A 20,568-nucleotide genomic window follows, 5' to 3' on the forward strand; every position below is an offset into this window, starting at 1 on the left:
TATCTAATTGCTTGTTTTCATCACAATTCACGGAAACAATGTGTAAAAATGCTCAGCTGACAAAAAAAGTCATTGGATTTCATTTTCAAGGCGTCGGTGGGTTAAATTTAGACGTTCAAGTTTCGACCAACTAATTCATGGTTCCAAAATAGTGTTTTGTTCATGTTGTATTTTCTAGATGATATATGGCTTCGAAAGATGTTCTTCCCTGGTTAAGCGACAAAGATCCTCCAGCTGCCAAATACCCAAGACTTCTGTGCCCAAACATCCGCGAACAACCTTTTGAAGGCTTAGATATCAGCGATTTAGTAGTTAATCTATTTAATAATGTACCAAAATTCACATACAGATTACCGCCTCCTAGTACGATTTCCAGAACATCAGAGAAAACATCGAAGGCTAAGAAATTGAGAAAACAGGCTCTAGAAAGGAGTAATGGTAAAAGCAAAAGTTTTGTCAAAGCAAGAAATGGAGTCAGGACGTTCGAAGAAAGCGATTCAGATGACCAAAGTATTTCTGAACTGGCGAAGTCTGTTGCTAATCAAAATAAGACTGATCGAGGTCAAGAACAATCAGTTTCTGGCGTGAAAATTGAAGGTGAATTAGAAGACAGTGAGGTCATTAAACTAGTTCAAAAGTTTCACGAGAAACCTAAGCGTGGTTACCGAGAGAAAACATTTGAAGCAATGCCCAAAAGCTATGGGTTCCTTTCACATTGTATAAGCTGCGGGTTTTCACCCGCCAATAGAGTACACCCCATGTTAAAGCACGCTGGCTTGTGTTCACACTGCGAGGTGTTATTAAAGAAGGTGCCAGAGGTTATTGATCCGCGGGACGGGTACCAAGCAAACTGCACCCTTTGTTGTCGGGAAGGTCGCGACCTTGTAATGTGTGATTCAGGCATGGATAAATGTCTGAGGTCTTTCTGCTTTCTATGTCTGAACCTCTTTCTGGGTTCAGCTGGTGCCAACAAGATTAGAAGCTCAAAGAAGTGGAACTGTTTCTTTTGTACAAATTCAAACGTCGGCTATCTGCATTTGAAGCGACACTGGAAATCCGGATTTGAGAAGTTCCTGAAAAATGGTGCTAAAATTAATCACAGAACATTCTCTCAAACCAGTTCCTCTTGTTCCAATGCAGTAACCAATGACAATAACGAAGCTCAACAGTCGAACTCGAATTCTACATCGTCTAATTCACTTGCTATCAAAGCCAAAATAGGAACTAAACGTGAAAATAACAACCAAATTGAGTGCAAGAATAGAAATGAAGCTGAACTCAATCGAGCTAGAACGCCAATTTTGGCGAAGAAATTGTCAAAACGAGAGCCAAGTTCACTCAATACAAAGACTAGAAGCAATGAAAAATTGTTGTTTGATAATGACGATGAAATAACATTAGCTGATTTTCGACCAGCCGAACAAACCCAGAAGGAAAACATGCAACCGTCGCCTGCGGGAAGTGACATCGCAAATAACAACTGTTTACCTGCAAGTTGTGATCAGAACTTGATGGCAGATGAGGACAATGATTGCGGGGGACTGGGAAAAGTCAAGTTCTCAATTCACGGTAAGTGATTTTTTGGTTTGCTTTGTCAGTGGTGCATGATTAATGATGATTTGCATTGGTTAAATTAGTCAAACTGCTGACCATATGCTAAGGCCTGTCGATTTGACACAAATGTGCCTGCCAATCTTAAAACTACTGATTTTATTACATACAATACTCCGGCCTTTACTCGTGGTAGCTTGTCTTGAGTTTGGTTATCCATAAAACACAATCTTCCTTTAGTCATCTTCTGCTTTGAAACGTTTTTCTTTCTCATCATGGTCTTGTTACTTCCTGTTGATGAGCTCAATGGTATTGATACCAAGCAGCATGCAGGAAGTAGAGGCACATTATTTCTATTCCGGCCTAAGATGGGCCTTCTCAAAGGTAGGAAAAGTTTTTTTTTATTAAGAATCGACCGTCCTTTTTTTTTGAACTTTAAAGAAAAAAAGTATTGGGTTTTTCGCGGCTTGATTTTGATTTTTTTTAACTTCAGTTCAGTTCATTTGTTAAATCAAATGCAAATTCTACTATCGAACAGCAAAAGTGTAAAGGTCACGAAAAACATGATCGAATTGTAGCTTCGAAAGTTGTTTTTAATTTGCAGATTTTCCAGCGGCATTAAACAATTTACCTATTGATCCAGCTTTCTTAAATTGGGTTAGTTTTATTTAGAGTCGATGAACGTAGGTCTGACTCTTATATAGGTCGCGATGATTTTTCTCTTTTTTTCCAGGAAAAGTCTTAAAAACTGTTCAGGCTGAAAATTATTTTTTCACGATTTGACTTTTGATTCCCTTTTAAGTTCGGTTGATTTTTTTTGTTAAAACTAGGCAAACTCCACTATCGAACAACGAAAGTGGTAAGTTTACGTAAAACGTGATTGACTTCTTATTTCGAATGGAACTTAATAATCAGATTTCCCAGCAAAGTAAAATTTTTACGCGTTTGATCCAGATTTCTCAAATTGTTTAAATTTTTTATCAAAAAAATTTCCATGATAAATTTTTCCAGAAATTCACAAAGCTTTAACGCCATCTTTTTTTCTCTGAAAATCGAAAGTCTTTTCAATGAATGAGTCATTTTTTTTCTGCTAACTTGCGCTTATGGACTCTTCTCCATCTGTCTGCTGGCTATGTTCAGAAGTGTGCATCATAAATTGTTCTTCAAATTCAAAGAGCTTCAGGGCTTTATATTTTTTAGACTCTTATATAGGTCGCAATGATTTTTTTCTTTTTCGTTTTTTTTTCAGCAAAAGTTAAAAATTTGCTCAGGCTCAAATTTTTTTTTTAACTTTTGATTTTTTTCTAAGTTCAGTTCATTTCCTATCTTTAAAGGAAAGCAAACTCCACTATCGAACAATAAATGTGTAAAAGTCACGAAAACCGTGATCGACTTCTAGTTTAGAAAGTGGAATTTATCTTGCAGATTTCCAGCGAAATAAATTTTTTTTTATATTGATCCAGTTTTCTTATATTGGGTTAATTGTAGCAAAGAAGTGTAAGTCAGAAATTGTTCTTGCAGTTCAGAGGGGTCCAAGGTTGTATATTTTTTCTTTAAAGTTTTTTTTTCTGTGTTCTTGCTTCATTGACTCTTTTCCAACTGTCTGCTGGCTATATTCTAGTTGCCAAGCATTCGCTTACATTTATACAACTCTCTATTGAATATGTTTTCATTGACTCTAAGAAATTAATTTAAGAAATATCCAATTTTTAGAATTTAAAAGTATTGAACGTTTGCTCCGCTGTTTTTGCATTCGAGTTTTATAATGCGTGTGAATTAATAGTTTTTGCGAAAAATGGTTGTTCAAAATGTATCAAAATGAACTTTGCCGAAAATTTTTGAAGTTGTTGCTTGTTTACAGTTGCTGCAATTGGGAAAAAGTTCCTTTTTTTGTTGGATACCAGTTAACTTCCTATTTAGGAATCCCTTATATGGCTTTATGGATTCTCTTTGCTGTTGGCTCACACTTTTTTCAATCACAAAATTTTAATCCTTTGTCTTTTTGCAGATTCAGAAGAAGAGTTTAGTGTCATCACTCCAGCCAAAGCATCTGCTCGGTCCCGAATCACAAGCCCACTTTCGACAACATGTACCACTACTTCACTCACCGATATCCGTCTAGTTCAAGAAGAAAACGATGAACCTGAACAGAACGCTCATCCAGTATTCAGGAAAACCTTCCCGCATTCTAGAAGCAACCGGTTCAGTGGATACACACAAGCGTCACATTTGAAGAAACTATGCATATGTTGCACATCGAAAAACGTCTCCAACATTTCACATCCTATGTTCATAGGGGGAGTGTGCGACGACTGTTTACCACGAGTGTGTAAAAATATAATAACAATCATGGAAGTACCAGCTGAAGACCACGATTTAATGGACCTCGAGTACCTCAAAAGTATGTGCTGTATATGCTGTCGTAATATAGAAGAGCTAATCACGAATATCCAGAAGTCGGAAGCCTCGAAGAAACCGATTTTGTTCAGGTGTTCACAGTCGGCATGTAATTATGCTTTCTGTGAAAATTGTTTATCAGGTTTAGTTTCGACGGAATTGGTGGAGCTTTTCAAGGGATTCAGAAGTGCAGCTACGTCCACTAGTACAAGTCCGCCTAAAAGTACTATCATTCCGTCTTGGACTTGTTTTATGTGCAGTGATTCGCAATATCATGGAATTTTGAAGCTGCAAATTTAAACCTCGATTTCGACTAAATTCAAACCTTAGTAGTCTTGAAGATAATTATCATAAACCTAAAATTATTTCGGAAAGAATAAAATGTGCAAATCTGCAGGGATATGTATTTTGCGGCTGTGAATTATTTGTAATTTTTTGTTATGTAATTAGATTGATTAGCAGTTAATTTACCACAGTGTGTATACAGTCACAGTGTGCAGATTGGATGGATTGGAATTAGTTTTGATTGATCGATTTATTTAAAAAGCTATATTTATGAACATTCAGTGCAAATATTAACTCTGCAAGCAACAGAAAGTGACACAAAGTCTTTTAAAGAGCCAGATTCGACGCTAAATTTTTCTACTAAATTTGATTTTCATATCTGATTAAATACAATACAGTTTTCGCCATAGTTTTTTTTAGTCATTTTTTTGAGATTTTGTTCTGATCAAGTGAAGAGTACTCCAATAAATGCATTGAAAGAACCAAGTTAATTATTATTTTCTAATGCTTAAGCGTTTTCAGGGTTTTTCCATTCTTACAAGAGCAAGTGTCTTAAAATCGGAAAATAAGCTTTTCCCAGCTAGCTATTTATACAGCCGAGATGTTACTAGTTCGAAGCATGTTGTCGCCTTTAAATTTCCCAGTAAGTTTCCTGTCTAACAAAATGAGCAAAATCTTTGAAAGCTTGCTTAATAGCAGAATCAAATTCAATTAGTGAATTCTTGGCCAGATTTTGTGCATTTTACAAACCATTAATTGTCCCAGGAAAAAATTGACCTCGCAGCAACGCGTGTCTCCTTTTTGTTTGTCGATTTATTCATTGCAGCTCGGACGCTTCTTTAACGCCAATAGTTTCAGGCTACATTAAAATTATTTACACAGTCGTTATGGTGTATTTAAATTAGTGCTTTTCTGGAATGTTTCGGTCGACATTATGAAAGGGAATTTGAATTTTTCCATTTTTTTTTCACAACTGATTCCTGTGCCTTGTTTAAAGTCGATGAACGTATTGAAGACGATTAAAGACGATCTTAAAAAGGTCGTGTCGATTTTTTTTCAGCGGGAAGTTATAAAATTTGCTGAAGCTCAAAAAGGATTTTACACGGCTTGATTTTGAAACATTTGTTCACATTTCTATGTTGAAATAAAGGAAAATTCCACTATCTGAGATCAAAACTGTAACGGTCACGAAAAATGTTATTGACTTCTAATTTTGAAAAGTGTATTATAGTTTCCAGATACCTATCAATCCAGTTTTCTCAAATTGAATTGATTTTTTTTAAATGTCATTTGTAAATTGTTCTTGGAATTCAATTTGTTCTTGAAATTTTTTACTTATGAAGATTTACTTTTACTAATGAAGTTTTTAAGAGTAATGAACCCTCTGAGTGCTCTTTTATAGAAATTTTTTAAGTGTTTTTTTTAAATTAATTTTCTGAAATACTGTTCATGAAACACGCGAAATCAAAACTTTACTTATTGATCCAGTTTTCTCAAATAAGGCATTTTTATCAAAAAGGTTCAAACTAATTGTTTCGTGCAATTCAAAGAGCTTAAAGGACTTACAATTTTTCTTTTAACTTTGCTAGTTGAAGTTGTTTCAAAAAAACAAGTTAGTTTTTTTTCTGTTTCCTTGCGTTCATTTGTATTTTCCAACAGTCAGTTAGCTATGTTTTTAAGAGTAATGAACGTCGTGAGTACTCTCAATACGTCTTCTGATTGTTTTTGTGGTTTTCAGTAAAAAGTCTTAAACCTACTTGTTCACGCTCATTTTCGGTTTTTCGCGGTTTGACTTGTGATTTCTTAAGTTCAGTGCATTTTCATTGTTAAAAGGAGGGAAAACTCCACTATCGAACAGAAAAAGTGTAAAGGTCACAAAAAACATGATCGACTTCAAATTTCGAAAATGAAAATTAATTATCAGATTTTCCAGCGAAATTAAAGTTTCACGTATTGATCTCAGTTTTCTCATAGTGGGTTAGTTCAAACAAAAAGGTTTTCATCATAAATTGTTCTACAAATTCAAAGACCTTTAAGGACATCTATTTTTCTCATCGAAATTCAAAATTTTGAAAAACCAGAAGTTTTTTTTTCAGTTTCCTTGCGTTCATTATTCTTTTGCAACTGTTAGTTGGCTATGTTTAAAAGTCGCGATGATCTGTTTTTTTTCAGCAGAAGTCTTAAAATTAATCAGGCTAAAATTAAGCTCTTCGTTGTTTGGTGTTTGATTTCTTTTTAAATTTCGTTCATTTCTTTTGTTAAAAGGAAGGAAAACTCCACTTTCGAACAGCGGAAGTGTAAAGTCATCAAAAACGTGAGCGACTTAAAGTTTCGAAAGTTGATTTCATATTTCCCAGCGAAATAAAAAAAAATTTAATAAGTCAAAAATAAGTCAGTATTTGTTTTCTGTTTACTTGCGTTTTTGACTCTTTTCCAAGTGTCTCTTGGCTATGTTTCTGTTTTCTTGCGTTCACTGGCTTTCTTAACTTTCTGTTGGCTATGTTAGTTTGCAATTGAGTTTTACCAATTTGAGATTTTTAAATGAAGATCGGCATGTTTTATTGTCAATGAATGTCCGCTGTGAAAGCATCTGTAAATCGTATTGATTTTTTCGGGAAAAAGTCTTAAAAGTTCTGGCTCAATTTTGACTGCTGGCAGTTCGACATTTTATTTCTTGTTAATTTCATTTCAATTTCTTTGTTGGAAGCAAAACTAAGTATGCTCGTTAATAGTTTGTTTATTTTTTCGAAATTTGATAGTTTCAAAATGAATCATTTTTCTTTTGTTTTTAACTGAGTGCATTGACAATTTTCCAAATGTTTTTTGGTTATGTTTTTGAGTTTTAATGAATGCAGTGAAGACATTTATTTAAGTCGTTCAGTTTTTAAAGTCATTTAGTTTGGTTTTTTGTCTGAATAATTATTCAGAATTGTGTTTCCCCTTGAATTAAACTACAAATAATGGCGTTCCTTGAAGAATGTCAAGTTATTTGTTGGTATTTGTTCCGACCATTTGAAAAATGTGGAGGAACTTTGTATTCTGGTGTATTGAAGTTTTTTCTACGCAAAATCAGGTACCACAAAAATTCATTGAAATGAGTCGAGTGATATACCTAATCGAAGCCCTTTCAGTCGTGATTTTAAAAACACGAGAAAGACTGGTTTAAAATTTCTGATTTGTGTTTCAATTTCGAGCGAAATATAGCGGGCCAGCAGGCTAACAGCAGCTTATTTAAGCTTAATTTAAACCCTGTAAACTTAGTTTTAAAAGGTAAAATTAGTTTTTTTTGGTTTTTTTAAGGTTTTTGTCAGGTTTCTTTGGTTAATCAATATTTTTTTCACGTTTCTTTGGTTAACGGGGCTTTGGCTTATTTTCTATCGATTTTGTATCCGCATATTTTTAATTCGTACTGAATAAGAGAAACCAGATTCTTTGTTGCCTATACGTTCAGTCAATTTCACTGTTTGAACTTCCTATACCTTAGTTTTCTTTTAGTTTTTGAGTATAGCAAAAAAACAGGATTTTATAAAGCAAATTTTCTTTTTTGAAATTCACGTTCAAGATGATTTTTGTACAAGTTATCTCCAGAGGAAAAAAAGAAAAAGGGCTTTTCTTTGCCCACTCAGTGTCTACTCCAGGTAAACCCTCTCATACACATCTAATCAAGCATGAAAATGATGATACAAAAATAGCGATTTTTCATAAAATAACCGGTTTTGAAGGTCATATGATCATATTGAGAGCCTCATATGTACTTCTGGCAGCACCCAGCTAAATTTCTGAACATTTGTAAAGAGTGAATTTTTTTGGTTTTGAAATACGTTAATTTTAAAAAGAAAATTGAGATTTCTCAGAAACTTGCAGTTTTCGGAATCTCATGTTAACAAAAAAACAGAACCTCGAATATAAGTTGCTGGCACCACCCAGCTTTGAGGTCAATTAAACCTAATATTTGGGAATAATTAAGGTCAACTAAAACACATTGCAATAATTTTCGGTCTTAAATGCTATCGGACTTTTTAAAGTTTTTGGCGAGAAACTTTGTATTCGGGTGTTTTATTTTTTCTTTTAACTTTTTTCCGATTTTTTTTTGGTTTTTCTATAGTTTTTCTATAAAAACTGTTTTCCAATTGGCCTGTTTGACTATGATTGTCGAATATGCCTAATTTCTGTTTTTTTTTTGGTTTAAATGTTTTTATCACACAACACAGGAGAAAAACGACATAATTGTGAAAAAAAAGTGATTTTGTCGTTTTTTCAAGCCCTAGGTCAGAACATTCTGTACCATTTGCACAGTAACTAGCTGTCCTTGTTTTTTTTTGCAATTTGTTCAAGTTCCTGAATATATCTTCTTTTCATTTATGAAAGTAAATTGCCTGCTAGAATAATCTGAATTAGTTTTTGAACATTACGAGACCAAACTGTGCACTGCATAACAAACAGCTGTAACGTAAGTTTTGTCGCAGATTCCTCAACGAGTTATTGTAGCTAGTTGTTTCGCATTGCGCAAATCTTAGCGAATTCTGCAATTGTAAATAGATTCCGCAAATATATGCGGATTGCTTTTATAATTTGCGGATTCCGCTTACAATTTGCAGAATCCGCTTATAGTTGCTGATTCCATGACAGCTTAAGTTTGCTATACACATATATACTTATTTCATTGTAGATTCCACAAACAGTTCCGGGTTCCGCAAATTTTGTTCCGGATCCGCAAAATCGCCTTTTTTTGGAGCGACTTTAGGCGATAGTGTTTGAGCTATTTGTTCGTGAAATTGAAAACAGTTAAGACGATCAAAGAAAAATAGCGCTGTTGCGGAGTTCGGGACAAATCAGTTTTCAGCCTGTTGCGGAATCCGCGTACATACGCAAGATACACTTTTTGGCTTTGTAATGAAATTCACATACGTTTTGTAGTTTTCTAAACCTTAAGTGTTCGAATGATGAATGGTTTAAAATCAGTTTTAAAGTTGTATGATTATTTCCTGTAACATTTTGGGATTTTTTGAGACTTTGCCTCGGGACTGTCTATATTTTCAAAATTAGAACCTGTGAACTCGCATTTTTTTTAGTTTTCAAATACTGAGATTTTCTTTTAGTTTTCTTAAGTATTCGGTTCATTTTAAAGCTAGTAAATCTACTGGGTGGTCATTATATAATACATGTACGCATGTACTTAGAAACAACTTTGAGTTTTGAGTTGTGACTGTTTTCGGTTTTCGACGTCTGGGATTCTTTGTTTCTTTTTAGGTAGCTACGTGTTGATTGGAGCTTTCAAAGAATTTTGATTTTAAAATGAAACTGAAATAATAAACTAATTAATCTTGAATGTTTCGAGATGCATGATAAAGATTCAACAGTTTTTCGATAATATATTTTTGGGCAACCTCTTGGATTTTTTTGTTTCTTTCAAGATGACCGCATGTTAATACGTCACTGTTCAAAATTACAAATTCAGGTAGTAAATATGGGACTCCAGGTCATTAGTTTACAAAATGTCTAGTTTTGTATACTAGATTTTCGTAGGGTGCACTTAAAATTGTTATTGCCTGATTATCTTTTTCTAATGCCCAAGGTATCAATACTTTGTTTGAAATACGTGTACGCAAGATATAATCATATATGAAAAAAAAATCAATTTGCAATGCAATTGAAAGCATATTATGTCTTGCCTTTAGTTGACAGTCTGTTTTTGCTGGTTAAACTGATGCTACAAAAATCTTAGTTTTTTTGAATAAGTTTTCAGTTTCATTAAGCATTTTGGCTGCAATGGGGCCGCTAGTTATATTTTACGCAGTTTCTTTTCACTCGAAGATATAATTATTCACTTCCGGGAACTCAAATGGTGACTTTATGCTCATTCTGGGCTAGCGTAACCGCTGTTGTCTCCTGCAACAGAGGGCGTCGAACTTACCGAACGATGCTCATGGGGTTCGCTAGCGGATAGCGTAGATAGATTGGCCGTTCACAACTCTTGATTGGATGCGACAACACCTTTTAAATATTCATATCTGATTTTACTTGGAAAAAATTGGTTAACGCGAAACTTACTATTTTATGATTATTGTACTTTATTTCAGATTGATTTTGGAAATGTTCTCTATTTGTTTTATGTCTTGATTGCGTATGCTGACTGTTTTATTTTTTCATTGACTGTCTGACTGAAAATGAAAGTAACCTCTTTGAGTGGACTGATCAACAGTCCCTGTTACATACTGGAACTGGAGCAGTTGACAGTGATGCTGGATTGTGCTCTGGACTTCTCTCCCCTCTATCATTTTCTACCTCTGCCTCTAGTGCATAGTGAACAGTTGGCCAATCTCCCGTCATCCGAAGTTTCGGCCGATATCAAAATAGTGGACGGTGCATAAAATAAGTTTTTGTTCGGGATTTTGAGTTGGTGATATTGAATTTGAATTATTTTTCGTAGCATCGAATTTTCAGCGGACTCTTAATTTTTTGTCAATACCAAATTTTTTTCGGGTATCTTACTTTTTGAATTTACAGCGCAAAATCAAACAACCTTTACGTTTTGAAAATAGAGTTCTCAAATCTATCTTTAAAGCTGTTGTCAAATCTCCGAATTAAATATCTTTTTCAGACTACCCGTTCATCGATGGGGATCCGGAATTCGGCATGGCCGAAACTAATCTGATCCCCTTCAGCTCAATTGACGTCATCCTCATCTCGAACTGCAGGTCACTTCTGTCTCTGCCATACATAACAGAAATGCTGGGCTTCCAGGGTCTGGTTTTCGCGACTGACCCGACCATCAACTATGGGAGAATTCTTCTGGAGGAACTGATTGACTTTGTCTCGGCTAATCCAAAGCACAGGTGAACATCATTTTTTTTGTTTGTCAATCTACTGGAATATTCTTTTGTATTGTTTGAAAAAAATCTTTATTTCATACCATCGGTTCATTTTTAATCATAAAATTTAATAAATTTTAATCATAAAAATCATTAAATATGTCATAATTTTCATCTATCAGGTTCCAAAAATAATATTATGGGATTTCTATCCGGCTTTTGAAACTCGATTGAGGCTGTGAAAATTTATATGCTGGAGTTAAAAGTTCATTGATTTGATTATAATCATTGACGCGCTTAATGTTTTACTAGGTCCTCCACAAAGTGGAAGAACCCCTCAATTTCTGACCAATTATTCCCCAACCTGCCCTCCGTACCTGCTAGTTGGAAGTCCCTCTTCACCTCAGAAATGATGAACAGCTGCATGCAGAAGGTGCAGGCTGTCAGTTTTGAGGAACAGGTGTCGCTGTATGGAGTCGCTACAGCTGTGCCACATAGCTCGGGGCTCTCCATAGGTATTGCTTTAAGTGTTTATGACTGGAACGATTCTTTATCTAAATATTTTCCTAGTAGTTAAATAAACTATTGCCTGGAGATTTGTTTCTGTTCTTACAGCTAAGAGCTTTTTTCTGATTTTGGAGGACTAGTAGACTTTTTAAGAGAACGAAATTGACAATTTCAACGCAGAGAACGGTCCAGACAAAAAAAAACAAATACGGTTGATATCAGAAATGTTTTTAGGTAGTAGTAACTGGATAATCAAACCGTGTGGTTCGGCTGACTTCAAGATAGCCTACATCTCTGGATCCTCCCAGTTTGTCACCCATTGCAGACCTCTGGATCTGAGTCCAATGAAAAATTGCAACGTGGCTATTATCTCTGACGTCACTAATGCCCCCGCGTGCGAACCAGATATGGCTCTGAAGAAGTTCTGTGATGCTCTGATTGCCACGTTGAAAGTGGGAGGAAATGTTCTGATTCCATGCACGCCAACAGGTACACGTCATTAATTCAAGAAAGTATAAATCATTTTAAAGCTATATTTACCCTTGCGATAATCAAGGGTATTGCAATCGGGTACTAGACTTTTTCCCCCGTAAGCAACTTTGTCCACTGTCTCGTGCACATTTAGCCTGGAGGTAACGTATACACCTGGGACGTCAAAGGTTTCGTGTTCTAATCTGACTAGGACCTGTTTTTTTAAACGGTAATTATTCCGGTTCAAAAAAAGTCGGCCTATTATTTGTCTGCTAATGTTTCGTCTGTTAGTTACCAGATCGAAGAATCGTTTTTTTTCGAAATTTGTCTTTAATTCTGGTTGTAATTTTACCACCTCGATTTGTCAATTTTTTTTCTTTTTTGTCTTTTTATCGGGTTAATAAGTTTCGACTTGATTTATATGCACCTTGTGGCCTCTTATTGCATCGTTCGGGGATCGAAAAGAGTTTGTGTGCGTGCGTGCGTGTGCTCTGAGGGGAAAAGGGACAAATTTTTTTAATTCGTTTAGAATTTTTTTTCTAAGTTTTTTCGTCATGAAAGGTTTCTGCTCAGGTATTTTCGGTTTTGTTACCACATGGTAATTATAGATTGAAATTCAATCAACCCTCTGGCGTAGAGATGACACAACTGTTTGAGACCGCTTTTTGTGTTGGAAATTTTTTATTGACTAAAACGATTTTTTTGATTATTTTCTCAAATTTTTCCGTTTGATTTTAATCAAATTTGTATAGCAAGTGGCGCGAAGCTCAGCTTCGCCTCTGTGTATTACTCTAGAAATTGATTGTCATTAATTTATTACTTCCGGTTCAATAATGCTTGCCAATAGTAAACAAACTTAGTATCAAAAATTTCACATCACTTGTTCAAACCAACCAAAAATACAAAAAAGCCCTGTCTAATAGATAAAATTCAAGTTCAGCTGAAGTCTTTTTGATACAGGTTTGCTAAAGAAGCTACCAATATTTTAGCAAAATAAAAAAATTTGCTTTGCATGCTTAGGCGTTGTCTACGACCTTCTCGAATGTCTGGCTGGATTCCTGAACAATTCTGGATTCTCTAACATACCAATCTGCTTCATATCTCCAGTGGCGCAAGCCTCCTTAGCACATGCAAACATATACTCAGAATGGCTGAACAGTTCAAAGCAGGCTAAAGTTTACCTGCCTGAACCGCCGTTTGTTCACTCCAACATGGCAAAAATGAACAGCCTTTTTGTGTACAATCACATACATGGTCGATTCAGTGAAACTTATAAATCGCCATCAATTATTTTCACTGGCCATCCTTCGTTACGATTTGGCCCTGCCGTACATTTTGTGGAGTTCTGGGGCAAGTCAGAAAACAATAGTATAATCTTTATAGAGTCTGATTTTTCTTCCGTAGATGCAATGAAGCCCTTTAGCAATTGCAAGATGAAAGTGTATAACTGTCCGATTGATACTAGGTTGACATATAGTCAGTTGGGAAGAATACTAAAGGATTTGAATTGTGATAAAGTGGTGCTGGCGAGACATATGATGAAGGTGGCATCACAGTTGAAGGTAAAGTGGACCTCGATTAGTCCTTTTTTGACAGTTTTCAGTTTTGACATCGAATATTTGTTTTTGTAATCAGCATTTCTACAGTTTGTTATTTATTGCGCTACGCAAGCGGAGCATAGTGTCAGATTATGGTATCAATTTTATGCTACTTGCTTGTGCGCCTGCATATCAAAAAAAACTTATTGTGGGGATCTCCCCTACATCAGCTGCTATGCCCTAATTTTTGTAGAAAAAGAGTTATAACCTTAAAAAGTATCGGAATTTCGACCGTTTTTCAAGTTTTGGAATTTCGACCGTTTTTCGGAAACTTTTCTTTTCTCGAAAATTACCCGGGTAAGTCTAGATTAAGGGTTCAATCGCAAAAAAACAGTGTTTGGAATCCTCGGTGTATGAACGGTTACGCCCCAATTTTTCCAGAAAAAATTTATGGGAATAGAAGTCGTCCAATTTGGAAATTTTGACCGTTTTTTGGAACTGCTTGACTTTTCTGGATCACTACCCTGCCAAATCTGAGATAAAGGGTTCAATCGAAAAAAAAACAAGCTGTTGGGGTATCCCATGTATCAGCTAATTTTTTCAATTATGTAAGGAATCAGCTATAGACAATATTGTGCCATTTCTGAAAGAAGAAGTTATTTTTTTATCTTCACCTCAAAAGTGTTTTCTCCGTACTGTTGATGGGAATCAGCTATGGATTTGGAAAGTTTCTAATTTCGGTCACTATGAATTTTACGAATTACGTTTGGCATCAGAAAATTTTGAAAATATTGGCGAACAGGTGCCTTTTAATATCGAAGTCGGGGGGGGGGGGGGATTTCATTCCGGAACCTTGCAGAATTTTTGTTGGTTTTACCTTTTCATTCATTTTTCTTCACTTTTTGAACCCTTTAGAGCTAGCCAGGGGCGGATTTAGGCTGACGGACCCTAAAAATGTTCTAAAGGCACCTTTGGCGCCAAAATCTAATAATTTTGAGGGGGAAGCGCGCGCCGAAAAAGCGCAATTTTTTTGGCCAGAATTTTCCAAAAAGTGCCTAAAAGCGCCTTTTTGGGACTGTTTTTTTTCAAAATTTTGCCTGCGGCGCAAAATATATGGCCAAAGCAGTGTTTGTTTTTTAGTGCTTTTGGAGAGCTCGGAAAATCAATTTGGTCGACCTAAAAAAAGGTCGACAAAATTTTCAAAAACCTCCCCTCCCCCTCGAGAAAATCCCTGGAGCTGGCTACTTTCGCCAATTTTTCGCTTGTGTTTGCAACGTGCAGCTTCGCCTTTGTGATATTTCCCCAACTGCCTTTTTTTTTAACAATTTTTACGTAAATCCCCGATCTACATTAAGACCCATGCATGGATGGGTCTAGAAGAACAAGCATGATGGAAGGCAAATAACAAGACCTCAAGAGTGCTATCCAGATACTCATGATAGTATTAATTTAAGTATATCTGAGTAACTAATGACTCTTACCATGCTTAGAACTCGGAAGTGCAAACAGGAGCAATGACCTCTAGTATTTGTGATCTCTCACACATTCAAGCATTAAGCAGAGCTGAAAGCTGTGAAATAAACGACTCTCTTGCATTTGAAATGGTTAAAATAGAACATAAATTGGCACAGAAATGCAAGCTGGAAACATTGGACAAAAACAAAACAGCTACAATTCCACTGATTGACGAGTTCCAGTTGAACAACCACAGAGCAATTTGGAAGTCGTCCAATTTGGAAATTTTGACCGTTTTTTGGAACTGCTTGACTTTTCTGGATCACTACCCTGCCAAATCTGAGATAAAGGGTTCAATCGAAAAAAAAACAAGCTGTTGGGGTATCCCATGTATCAGCTAATTTTTTCAATTATGTAAGGAATCAGCTATAGACAATATTGTGCCATTTCTGAAAGAAGAAGTTATTTTTTTATCTTCACCTCAAAAGTGTTTTCTCCGTACTGTTGATGGGAATCAGCTATGGATTTGGAAAGTTTCTAATTTCGGTCACTATGAATATTACGAATTACGTTTGGCATCAGAAAATTTTGAAAATATTGGCGAACAGGTGCCTTTTAATATCGAAGTCGGGGGGGGGGGGATTTCATTCCGGAACCTTGCAGAATTTTTGTTGGTTTTATCTTTTCATTCATTTTTCTTCACTTTTTGAACCCTTTAGAGCTATCGCCCACTTTCGCCATTTTTTCGCTTGTGTTTGCAACGTGCAGCTTCGCCTTTGTGATATTTCCCCGACTGCCTTTTTTTTTAACAATTTTTACGTAAATCCCCGATCTACATTAAGACCCATGCATGGATGGGTCTAGAAGAACAAGCATGATGGAAGGCAAATAACAAGACCTCAAGAGTGCTATCCAGATACTCATGATAGTATTAATTTAAGTATATCCGAGTAACTAATGACTCTTACCATGTTTAGAACTCGGAAGTGCAAACAGGAGCGATGACCACCAGTATTTGTGATCTCTCACACATTCAAGCATTAAGCAGAGCTGAAAGCTGCGAAATAAACGACTCTCTAGCATTTGAAATGGTTAAAATAGAACATAAATTGGCACAGAAATGCAAGCTGGAAACATTGGACAAAAACAAAACAGCTACAATTCCACTGATTGGCGAGTTCCAGTTGAACAACCACAGAGCTTCAATCAAAGACGTGGCGCTGGACAAAGTGCCAGAAAAACAGATTCCGAAGCCGTTTTTGTGGGGAGAGGTCAAGGTTGAGGAGTTCGTGAAGGAGTTGAGGTTGCGAGAGGTGACTGAGGTTAAAGTTGAGAAGTATGTGAGCACGAAAGGAAACAAAAACGAAAGAATGGTAACTATTGGTGAGTCCTTATGAGTTTATAAATCGTTGCAAAATAGTGCCACTATCGTCTTGGAATCTTGATAGTCCTAGGTAAAAGTTTGTGTGCGTTTCTCAGGTGCAGATTACAGTAGGCTCGAAGCAATAATGGTGGACGCAAATCAAAGCTTGATGAAGTTGAAAGCTTTTCAGGATCCTTTTTTACCCCATTTTTTATCCACCATTTTTACACTACATGATTTTTTTGCTGGAATACATTCTAACACTGAAATCTGTTAACCGTAACCTTTAAAACCATAACCATTTTTGCACCTTTGAAATCGTTTACGTCAATTTACTCCAGTTATTGAATCACATGCGATAAGCCATTATTTTTTGGGTTGGTTTAAAAAAACGTAACAGTAAAGCAAGCCTACTTAAACTAATCTCGATTTTTAACGAAATGACTTTTGTCCGTATGAATGTCGCAAATTTAATGATGGCGGCTGAAAAATCTTGAAAGTTTTTAAAAACAATCAAAAATTTAAATTATATTTCAAGTTTGAAGAAATTGAATTTCAACATTTTTGCTGCCCTATTTATTAAAAGTTTGTTAATGGACAATGTACTTCATTTTTCCCCCTTATTGCAGAGGAATTTCATTCAAAAAAGCTCTATCAGTGTTGATAAAAACTGGTCCGAATATTTTCTCTTTAAAAAAATTGCTGCGGGTAAGTGTATGACAGTAAAAACTGGTTGAAACGTTTTTTGTTTTCAGAATATACGTTTCAACTGGATTTAAAATAAATCATGTCTAATTTTTCCCCTACCAAAAATTTGCAATGATAGCTGTGGTCGGAGATTAATGTGCTGGCTATGCTAGTCATTATTGATTTTACTGGTCTGCTTAGGTCGCACCGTAGATGACCCTGATTGCATAGTGATTCTGGGCGAAGACTACACCAATGTGGTAGGATGCAAAAGCGAACTGCTGAGAAAGACAATACGCGATAGCATCGTGGTTTGTCTGAATAAGTTGTGATTAGATGTTATTGGATCGTGTTCCGTTATTTGCTAACTTCCTTCACTTAAAATTAAATCCAAATCTGGTTCTTCATACGTTTCATTAAATTTTAACACTGAGTTTTTGTGCATTTTCACAGCTCCTGAATCTTAGCTGCGTTCTCGCTCATGTTTGCAAACATGCAGCTTCGCCTCTGTGGTTACTTTTGTTGGCTTAGTTCACGTAGCCCGACTTTTTTTTGTAACACCTATCATTGGGAAGACAAAGCTCGCGAGTTCGATTTCAGTCGAGAATGAGTTGTATAGTTTCTAATGGTGCAGATATTTTTTTCTGATATTTTAGGCTTTTGTTGCACTTTCAATTGACAAAATGATGTTTTGAAGGTTTTTATTCAATTTTTTTTATTTTTCTTATTTAATTTTAATCATAGTGGCGCGAAGCTCAGCTTCGCCTTTGTGTCATTTTTGCAAGGTCAGCTCAAATTGATCTAACCTAGAAAAAATTCAATTTTTGTCAGAAAAGTGTTGATGACTGATGCCTTCTACTTGTTCCGACCACTGAAAGTGGTTAGGAACTTTGTATTCGGTTGTGTTAGTTTTCTTCTACTTTTTGTTCTTAACGTAAAATCAGCTGCCACAAATAATCGTTGGAAGTGATCAAGTGATATATCATATTAAATCCCTTAGTTGGGATTCAAACACTATTAAATATTTTTCAAAAAATTCCGGAGTTCAGAGAAAAACCGGTTTGAAATTTTTGATTTTTGGTCTAATTTTTGATTAATTATTTGATTAAAAAATGTCCAATATGTTTAACTATCGAATGCATTTATTAGGCTTTGTTCAAATCCGCTCATTGTCGAACGAACAGAAAACAATACAATTTGCAGAAAAATGTATCTACTTGCGCAGCAACCGGCTATCATTGTTCTGCTTACACTTGCGAAGCGAGTGTATTAGTGCTAACATTTTTTTTCCAACCTAAGTCGCAAATATTGTTGCCACTTTTGGGGCACCTTTACAGCTTTTTATAGAATTTACTTGTTATTCGAATGCTAATAGTTTAACACAGTTAATTCATCAAATGAACCGAAAAAAGTAATTTGTATCAAAAAACATAAGAATAATGAAAACTCGATTTCAGAATTTTTCTAGCTCAATCTATCGCGATTTTTTGTAATGCATAAACTATACATAATGTGGCTTTACGCTTTCCAGTTTATTACAGCTTCGCCTCTGTGTTTAGATTTATTTAAGCGATTTGACTGCTGTATGGGATAAAATCGATGTTTGCGGATGATACTAATTTGTCAGCTCTAGGTTGTCCAAGCTCCGATGTTCAAGTGGATCTTGATAATATCAGTAATTAGTTGAAAGCAAATAAGTTAGCTTTCGATTTCGATAAGACTATTGGGTAAATATCAAAACAATCTTTTCTGCCTCTGTTGGCAACTCAATTTTTGCACTTAATTTTAGTCGATTAAAAAAGGGAGCTTGTATGCAGGCATTTAGGCATAAGAAAATATTCTAACTTATAAAATGAAATCTGATGCAGCATGTTAGAAATTAGAAAAGGACCCCGCATTCAATTCTCAAATTAGACATTATGTAATCTATAATGGGTGTTTGGGTATTTAATTAAAAGTTATATCAAGAATTCAGAAGGGGATTATAGTGTATTGCTTCACCTCGTATGCCTCCCTTTCACTCATTTTCTTTTTAAGATCAATGAATGAGTCTTGGTGATTTTTTTCGCGGTTCTATTTTTGGTTTCTTTCTAAGTTCATTTCGTTTCCTTTGTCTAAAGGAAGGGAAACTCCACCTTCGAACAACAAAAGTGTAAAGGTTTCCAAAGTGGATTTTAATTTTCAGATTTCGCAGCTGAATAAAAAAATGACATATCGATCCAATTGTCTCAAACTGGGTCAATTTAATCAAAAAAGCACTAATCTAATTATGAAATTCAAAGAGCTTCAAGGGTATGTATATTTTCTTTAAAATCCAAAAGTTGAAATTTTTCAAAAAAAAAAACAAGGGTCTTTTTTGTTTCCTTGCATGAATTACTCTTTTCCAACTGTTAGTTGGCTATTTTTAAAAACATGAAAATGAAGGTTTTTCCCAATGAGAGAGACAGTTTATTGGATGTCTTCCACTCCAGTCAGATACTGACAGTAATTAGTGATGAACACTTTTGGATTATCAAAATTTACACTTTCTCTGAATATTTTGTCGAAAATGTATTTCATTTTTTTGTATAAAACTAACGCTATACGAACTGTAAACATGCGAGGCTTCTGTAAACATGTACTTAACGTGGGTGGTGCCAAAAATTAATCGAAAAAAGATTTTAGCATCGTTGTATAGCGCTGAAAATTCAGCGGCAATTAATTGGGGAAACTTGCCCAGTTTTACCGATAGCTCAAAAGTGAACCAAATCACAAAATTTGTTAATGCCTTGGAAGATCCTATCCATTGAATAATATAGCCTAGTCTCGCTTTATTGATCGCGGGGTTTCGCGATTGATTACCAATTTGGGTTTTCGCTCGTACCAAATTGATTTTCGAGAGCTCCAAAAAGATTATAAAGACCCTACTGTAACAAAGTTTTCTGCGCCGCATGCAATTTTGAAGAAGCAGAGTGCGTTTTTGGGCAGTTTTTTGTAATTTTTTGACGAAACGCGCCTTCAGAAAAATTTTAGGTTAAGTCGCCGAAAATGGATGTCATAAATTAATATCAAATGGGGACCCTTTGATTGTTGAGGGGAGGACTTCGTCCCCAAACCCCCCCATTAAATCCGCACCTGATTCTAATGACCCCTTCTTCCTTTGTCTGATTTCGTTAGCAATTTTAACAAAGCTGTCTTAATCAAAAAGTCTTGGAACATTTTCAGAGGTTGAACTAATTGTAGTACTCATTGTTTTGGTACATTGCAATTAGAGAATGTTCCCAAATCAATGGGTAGGCCTATTCCTGCAAACAGCTCGTGTAATAGAATCAGGGAATCCGTTTTGACGATGATTTCAGCTGGGTGATATAAAGTTGGGCATTTTCAGATCTTGAATGCTAAAATCGCCGTTTTTGAATATTCAGACTGAGCCACGAAAGAAGAAATTCCTGAAATGTTTGGCTTCGGATCTTCAAAACCAAAAAAGAAGTAAGTTTGCCTAACTTGCAAATGCATTAGCCGC

The 20,568-nt window shown here is 35.5% G+C and overlaps 2 protein-coding genes across 5 annotated transcripts in view; both read left to right on the forward strand.

Moving 5' to 3' along the window:
• Nucleotides 1-20,568, forward strand: part of LOC134839523 (integrator complex subunit 9-like) — a 228,060-nt gene that overhangs the window by 17,808 nt on the left and 189,684 nt on the right. The window contains exons 2-8 of one of the 4 annotated variants that reach the window (XM_063855102.1): nucleotides 10,312-10,596; nucleotides 10,835-11,069; nucleotides 11,358-11,560; nucleotides 11,787-12,041; nucleotides 13,044-13,585; nucleotides 15,994-16,399; nucleotides 17,268-17,510. The exons of 1 other annotated variant lie outside the window; for it this stretch is intronic. In XM_063855102.1, the coding sequence (XP_063711172.1) occupies nucleotides 10,401-10,596; nucleotides 10,835-11,069; nucleotides 11,358-11,560; nucleotides 11,787-12,041; nucleotides 13,044-13,585; nucleotides 15,994-16,399; nucleotides 17,268-17,398 (1,968 nt within the window). In that variant the 5' untranslated portion in view covers nucleotides 10,312-10,400 and the 3' untranslated portion in view covers nucleotides 17,399-17,510. Of the gene's footprint in view, nucleotides 1-10,311; nucleotides 10,597-10,834; nucleotides 11,070-11,357; nucleotides 11,561-11,786; nucleotides 12,042-13,043; nucleotides 13,586-15,051; nucleotides 15,972-15,993; nucleotides 16,400-17,267; nucleotides 17,511-20,431; nucleotides 20,535-20,568 lie in introns of those variants that run through there. 2 more of the 4 variants (XM_063855103.1, XM_063855100.1) reach the window with 2 other exon arrangements.
• On the forward strand, nucleotides 175-4,643 carry LOC134839174 (uncharacterized). Its single transcript, XM_063854635.1, has 2 exons — nucleotides 175-1,569; nucleotides 3,560-4,643. The coding sequence occupies exons 1-2, from the start codon at nucleotides 186-188 to the stop codon at nucleotides 4,246-4,248; spliced, it is 2,073 nt and encodes a 690-aa protein (XP_063710705.1). The 5' UTR covers nucleotides 175-185; the 3' UTR covers nucleotides 4,249-4,643.

This window comes from Symsagittifera roscoffensis, chromosome 2 (genome assembly GCF_963678635.1).
Source record: "Symsagittifera roscoffensis chromosome 2, txSymRosc1.1, whole genome shotgun sequence".
NCBI classification, from domain to species: Eukaryota; Metazoa; Xenacoelomorpha; order Acoela; family Convolutidae; genus Symsagittifera; species Symsagittifera roscoffensis.

Bases quoted from the DNA above. Each gene is read 5' to 3' on its own strand.
- LOC134839174 (XM_063854635.1), top strand. From the start codon at position 186: ATGGCTTCGAAAGATGTTCTTCCCTGGTTAAGCGACAAAGATCCTCCA. The intron at 1,570-3,559 runs GTAAGTGATTTT...GTCTTTTTGCAG, and splicing joins AGTCAAGTTCTCAATTCACG to ATTCAGAAGAAGAGTTTAGT.